Source organism: Cherax quadricarinatus, chromosome 5, assembly GCF_038502225.1.
Source record: "Cherax quadricarinatus isolate ZL_2023a chromosome 5, ASM3850222v1, whole genome shotgun sequence".
NCBI classification, from domain to species: Eukaryota; Metazoa; Arthropoda; class Malacostraca; order Decapoda; family Parastacidae; genus Cherax; species Cherax quadricarinatus.
Window position 1 is genome coordinate 48,022,510 of NC_091296.1, and position 7,500 is coordinate 48,030,009.

The 7,500-nt window shown below is 38.5% G+C and overlaps 1 protein-coding gene across 2 annotated transcripts in view; it reads left to right on the plus strand.

The window, feature by feature from the left end:
• LOC128685132 (protein turtle homolog B-like) overlaps positions 1–7,500 on the plus strand; it is a 519,018-nt gene that overhangs the window by 304,556 nt on the left and 206,962 nt on the right. For both annotated transcript variants that reach the window (XM_070101774.1, XM_070101768.1), the window contains one exon: positions 622–776. In XM_070101774.1, the coding sequence (XP_069957875.1) occupies positions 622–776 (155 nt within the window). The remainder of the gene's footprint in view (positions 1–621; positions 777–7,500) is intronic.

Sequence of the window (7,500 nt, forward strand, 5' to 3'; positions counted from 1 at the left end):
GCTTGGTTTCTGTGTGGGCTATGATGTCTGGTGATGCTTCTGAGAGTCTTTCACAGTGTGTGTGTGTGTGTGTTTGTGTGTGTGTTTGTGTGTGTTTGTGTGTGTGTCTGTGAGCGTACGTGCCTGCGAGTGTGTGTGTGTGTGTGTGTGTGTGTGTGTGTGTGTGTGTGTGTGTGTGTGTGAAGAGTTGGTTGTTTTTCTGTGGGTGAGTTTTCGTGTGGGTTTATTAATGTTCATAAATCCAGAGTATATTCTTCATATGATTTAGCTGTGATACATCATAGAAGTCGAAGCAGAATAAATGTAGAGTAATGTGTAGGACCCGAACCATGGTGAATTGAACGAGATATCTGATGTCTGGAACTCATCAAACATGAATGAGAGAGAGAGAGAGAGAGAGAGAGAGAGAGAGAGAGAGAGAGAGAGAGAGAGAGAGGGAGGGAGGGAGAGGAGGGAGGGAGAGGAGGGGGTCGGTTTCCACCCATATTAGTCAACTTAGCATAAGCCGTACCAGCAGATCGCTATCATCTCCCTCTCAGCCTAACTGTCAACGAGGGAGATGTGAATATTAAGGCTAAGACGCATCTCCCTACCTCTCCCTGGCCTTGGTTGCTGCTGCAGTGCGACCGTCGACGGTGGTTCTGAGGCCGCCTGAGAGGGTGTTGGTGGAAGGTCGACCTACCAGGCTGTCATGTGTTGCGTCTGGCGCCTATCCTGCCGCGGATATCTTCTGGGAGAAGTTGCACAGCGGCAAGTCTGTCACACTAGAAGCTTCGGTAAGTATATCGCCTCTAACACTAGATTAAACTTGTGCTAATTTATATTTAAGTTTTGCTTATTGTGTTCAGAAGATCATCTGTAAAGTTTTGTTTTTTTGAGTAAATAACGTATTTAGCCATCGCGGAAATTGATTTTTGTTGGAAAAAGTTTAATTAGGAAGTATAGAGGACAATATTTATTTGGCAGTAAATTGGTAGATTGGGATTAGTGGTACAAACTCCCATGCATTGCTGCTGATGCCAATATATTTTGATGCTTCAAAAGCAGGTAAGAAATGATGTGATAAATAACGAATGGGTGTGCATAGCACTTCTTTCCCAAATTTCTAGATGTAAATAAGTAACTATTGTCCATTTGAAAACTTGTGATATTAAGTTTAAGAGCACTGAATTTATCAACGATAAAAAAAATACCATGGGGAAGTGGAAAAGAATTTTTCAGTTGTAAGCCATGCGTGTCGTAAGAGGCGACTGAAATGCCGGGAACAAGGTGCTAGTAACCCCTTCTCAACTGCATCAATTACTAAATTTAAAAAGAAAAGAATCTTTCGTTTTTCTTCTTAGGTCACCCTGCCTCGGTGGGATACAGCGGGGTCGTTAAAAATATAGATGTAAGAAATTACCTTCATGTTTGTGATGACATATAGTGACATAAACGATACTTTGGTGCAACCTAAGAACAGCCAGGTTCAAAGCTCAGGCGTAATAATAATCCTAATAATACCTCGTATTTGCCAGGATTTAGAGCCTTTGTAAGTTATTGCACTAATTGGAGAGTAAAGCCAACTCCAGGGAGGATTACAAAGACTCTGCTATAAGTATATATGTCGAGGCAGTTTTGTGTGTTTAAGCAAGCCAGCTTCCTGTCTTGGCTATGCAAATCTGTGGTGTTTTTGGTGAGAGATGGTGGACATCGAAACCTCACACACACACACACACACACACACACACACACACACACACACACACACACACACACACACACACACACACACACACACACACACACACACAAAATGCATCCACAAGTAGGTGACTGCGAACTAGTGTTACCAATACTCTGAAATGAAACACACTAATGTCACAAACAAGTGAAACGTGAAAAATATCACGATACAGCAGGGAAACAATTACTTTGGGAAATGAAGATATTTTCAATATATGGGTACTTTGTTTTTGCTGTGTTTTGCTATTTGGGAGCTTTAAGCTTCACTAATCTTAATTAAGTATTCCCAGCGAATAACAATTAAATATTTCAAAAGTGAAAATTGCTATGAAAGTTTACTATACAAAGACGATGCACATAGAAACAATAAAATCTTCAAACAACGTCAGTCATAATTCAGAAATTTAAGACAGTGCCTCAGAAATTTCACAGCTGCAAATGACAGACTAACAGAGGTCATGTAGGAAGTGAAGTTCATGTTCGTCAAGTGCTACACACAAGACATGCTGGCAAACAAATTAAACAAGCCTTGGAAATAGAAAAAGCATTAGCGTAGATAACGAAATATTCGTCCAGTGAAGAAGAACAAGTAGCTTGAAGGGATGAAACATCAGGACGAGAGAGTTCAACTTGTGAAGTTTCACAAAGATCAATGTTGGGGCAATATGTTGTTCTTTACTTATTTTCAAGACCTATCACTAGAAAGAAACTCTAAAGAAATGGCAAAGAAATAAGAATGCAAACTGTGTAGGATGGAAGGTACACGAAAACGTAGACAGACCATAGGTTACTTTAGTTTATCAACATCAAAAACAATTACAAAGCTGGAACACTGGGAAAGAAGACCAAAAACAGAATTATGTCCCTGGAAAAATAGCTCACTAAGACGGCTAAATAAAATGAGCCAAAAAAAAAAAAAAAAAAAAAAAAAAAAAATTTTACATTTAATTCCTTTTAGTGAAGCACACAGGCCAGCATCAGCAGCTCAGGTGATTCTCACAAACACGAGTAGCACTTAAGAACCTGGAGAAAGAAATTTCAGTATTTATGCGGGTTTCTCTCTCTCTCTCTCTCTCTCTCTCTCTCTCTCTCTCTCTCTCTCTCTCTCTCTCTCTCTCTCTCTCTCTCTCTCTCTCCCGTCTCTTTAACACAATTGCGTTACAACGATAGGGTAAGACGGTAGCTGTTACCTACCTCAGTTCATGTAAAGTTTTCCCCGACAGTAATTATCAAGTGGTTATAATTATATGTATCCTTCATGCAGTTTTCGTACTTCTGTACATAGAAAAAACAATTTCTTCAAGTGATGAATATATATGTTTCAAGAGTGAAGGTCGACAAAATAATAGGAAATCATCTAAACTTAGTCATAAGCTAATAGGAAGAGCTTATTGAAAAAAAAAAAGATTACAAATTACTAAGTCTAATCCTGCCACAATGGATGATTGCCTCTCATTCACGCAAGTCCTTCATGGTTGTTTGACTCCCAGTGATTCATTATGTTATGACTGAAGGTCGTCACTTGTTAGGAAAAAAGAGAGCGTCTAATTTCCCCTGTAGAAAATGTTAATGGAAAAATAAGCCTATATATGACAAAAAATGAGAAAGAAAATTTTTAAAGAAAATTTTAAAGCTTTTTATTAAATAAACCTGACTGTAACGGGAAAACAAAATTTAAACTAAACGTACTAAGAAAAATTAAATATAAAAATACAATAATCTTTCCACAGAAGAACAAATTCACATCTGAAGAGATTTCTTTGAGGACGAATATGTCAGGGATAGTTGTTGACGTCTCCATAAGGCTATAAAACTAAGTTAATTGTAGCTGGAGTGTAAAGAGTGCCCCAATATCACAAGTAAATTAATGAATAGTGAGTGTTGAACAAGAGGTTGAGAAAGCAAGGTCGGTCAGACGGCTCCTCGTCGAAGACATTTCACTGTCAAGCAAATGATGGATTAAGAAAAGTTAGAAGAGTCCGTGAAGTGTGAGCTGCTCAGTGGAGATATGTCCGGATTCCATAGCTATGTATGAAATCCGTAAAAAGTAATCTAAAATTAAATCCCGTTACTAAAACAAGTATATGGCTTTAATAATCCCATTCCCATCTAGTTCTCTCTCCACAAGGACTAAGTCATGAACTGAGCACCGGGAGAAATTAAAGTTTAAAATACATAATATCGAAGGTTAAAGCATAAAGGAACAATTAAGGCAGTAAGGAATTCTCCTTGTATCCTTCACATCACAAGAAAATTCCAACACCAGATAATAATTCTTATGTGGAATGCTGGGCGGGAGTAAGTGATATGAAGAAACAAAACTCGCCTCTGCTGAAGAAAGATAAAATGAGAGAAACTAGAACAGAAATCCACAAGTAGCGACGCCAGGATTGGATGTGGTGGTTTGTCTTATAGGTAGCAGGATGCTTCATGTACCTACCTCAGGTCATATACCTACCTATCTGGAGTCTACCTGGAGGGTATTTCGGGGATCAATGTCCCCGCGGCCCGGTCCATGACCAGGACCCCTGGTGGATCAGGGCATGATCAACTAAACTGTTACTTCTGGCCGCACGCAGTTCAACGTACGAACCACAGCTCGTCTGATCCGGCACTGACTTTAGGTACATGTCCAGCTCTCTATTGAATGACACGGAGGTCTACTGGTAATTCCGCTTATGACTGGTGGGAGGCTTTTAAACAGTCTTGGGACCCGGCCACTTAGTGTTTTCTCTTAGTGTACTAATGGAACCCCTACTTTTCATTGGGCATATGTTGCATAGCCTACCAAGCGTTTTGCTTTCTGCAATTTCATCTGCCGTGAATGGAGATGTTAATGTACAGCAGTATTCCAACCTAGAGAGAACAAATGATTTAAGAAGGATCATCATTGGCTTGGCATCTCATGTCTTGTAAGTTCTCATTATCCATCCTATCATTTTTCTCACACTGGCACTGTTATGAACCTTGAAGGTGAGATCCTCAAACATTACCACTCCCAGGTCCTTCACATTACTTTTCCGCTCTGTTGTGTCATTATAGATTGTAGTATACTCGGTACTAGCTATTATTTTCTCCAGTTTTCCATAACGGAGTAGTTGGAATTTGTCTTCATTGAACATCATAATGTTCTCCGTTGACCATTGGAAAACTTGGTTTATATCTTCTTGGAGATTCGCCGTGTCCTCAGTGAATGACACACTCATACAGATGCTAGTATCGTCTGCAGAGGATGATAGTATGCTATGATTTACATCTGTCTCTGTCTGATATGACGATGAGGAACAGGATAGGGGCGAGTACTCTGCCTTGTGAAATAGAGCTCTTCACTATGGCAGCTTCCGATTTAATTCTGTTTACCTCTACTTTGTGTTCGATTGGTTAGAAAGTTGAAGATCCATCTGCCCACTTTGCCAGTTATCCCTTTAGCACGCATTATGTGTTCTATTACACCATGATCGCACTTGTCAAAGGCTTTTGCAAAATCTGTGTATACTACATCTGCATTCTGTTTGTTTTCCAGTTCAACCATGACCATATCATAGTGATCCAGTAGTTACGAGAAGCAGGAGAGACCTGCTCTGAACCCATGTTGCCTTGGATTGTGCAATTGTTTGGAATCCAAGAAGTTTGCAATCCTGCTTCTTAGAACTCTTTCAAAGATTTTTGTGTTGTGGGACGTTAGAGATATTGGTCTATAGTTCTTAGCTCTTGCTTTGCTGCCACCTTTATGGAGTGGGACTATATCCGTTGCTTTTAGTGACTGCAGTTCTTAATGAACACAGAGTTCCACTAGTATGGGCCTGGGGCTGAATGCATGGGCTTGTTGCCAATGGCTTTCTCAAAGTCTAGAGGAGTTAGGGTTATGGATTGATTACAACACGATTTCAGGCATGCAACATAAAACACTAAGCACATAATATTTACTAGCCGTTTGTCAGTATTTAGGGAAATTCACAAATTTCCAACTCCTATGTATAATTGATTTCACTACTCTTTAGTTTAATTGAAAGTTTTGACTGTTGTATAATGCATATGTTTCTGAACATTTTTTTTCTGTCATATCTTCGAATATAACAAGTAACTTGATCGGTGGCATAACAGGATATGCATCTAGAGGATGGATTTCAACCAGGATATCAGTCTAGAAGATGGATTTCAACCAAGATATCAATCTAGAGGATGGATTTCAACCAGGATATCAATCTAGAGGATGGATTTCAACCAGGATATCAATCTAGAGGATGGATTTCAACCAAGATATCAATCTAGAGGATGGATTTCAATCCAGATATCAATCTAGAGGATGGATTTCAACCAGGATATCAATCTAGAGGATGGATTTCAACCAAGATATCAATCTAGAGGATGGGTTTCAACCAGGCTATCAATCTAGAGGATGGATTTCAACCAGAATATCAATTTAGAGGATGGATTTCAACCAAGATATCAATCTAGAGGATGGGTTTCAACCAGGCTATCAATCTAGAGGATGGATTTCAACCAGAATATCAATTTAGAGGATGGATTTCAACCAGGATATCAATCTAGAGGATGGATTTCAACCAGGCTATCAATCTAGAGGATGGATTTCAACCAAGATAATCTAGAGGATAGATTTCAACCAGAATATCAATCTAGAGGATAAACTTCAACCAGAATATCAATCTAGAGGATGGATATCAATCAGAATATCAATTTAGAGGGTGAATTTCAACCAGAATATCAGTTTAGAGGATTGCTATCGTCCAGGATATCAATCTAGAGGATGGATTTCAACCAGAATATCAATCTAGAGGATGGATTTCAATCAAGATATCAATTTAGATGATGGATTTCAACCAGGATATCAATCTAGAGAATGGATTTCAACCAGGATATCAATCTAGAGGATGGATTTCAACCAGGATATCCATCTAGAGGGTAGATTTGAGCTAGGATATTAATCTAGAGGATGGATTTCAACTAGGATATCAGTATAGAGGATGCGTTTCAACCAGGATTACTATGATTTAGTGAGCATCTTAAGAATCATAAGATGCTGCATAGATCAGAGAAACTGTTTTTGAAGCAACTGATTTTCAGTATTTATGTGAAATTGTTTAAGCTAAAGTGCTTTCGTGGTCACTAGTTAATATAATGCAGTGAAAACTAGCCATTAATAAAAAATAAAAAGTATTTGCATTCGTGGGATTTTTACCCTATCAGAACCCCCCACCACCCCAGTGGCAGCAACACTGAACATGACATAAATTCGGAAGCGCAGGTAAACACGTTCTTTCTCATCCATTGCGTCTCTCATCACGCTCTCTTTGTCTCTCCACTCTCTCTAATCTCTCTCTACTCTGTGTCTCTAATTTCTCTCTTTCTATCTTTATTTATATCTCTCACACACAACACACATACACCCCTAACACATATAAACACACAACGTGCAGTATTGATAGCCGTAATATTGGTGTTTGTTTTAGTGTGTCCCAGAGCGATTTGGAAAAAATGGATATCTGTGTATTGAACAGAGGATATTTTCGTTTTGCGTGGGAATATTCTATATATTTTCTCCCATTTTATAAACTTTATGCAAAATATAATTCAGAATAAATCATTAAAAAATGATTCACGTCTGATGTTGGAGCTTCTCTGCTTTTGTTGAATAAAATGGAAAAAAAATATGTTTTTTATTAATAATGGAAAAGTTGAAAGATATTTTTTTTATTTACGGGGAACATAAACTGAAAGGATATCTCATTATTTTAGAATATATCTTAAAAACAC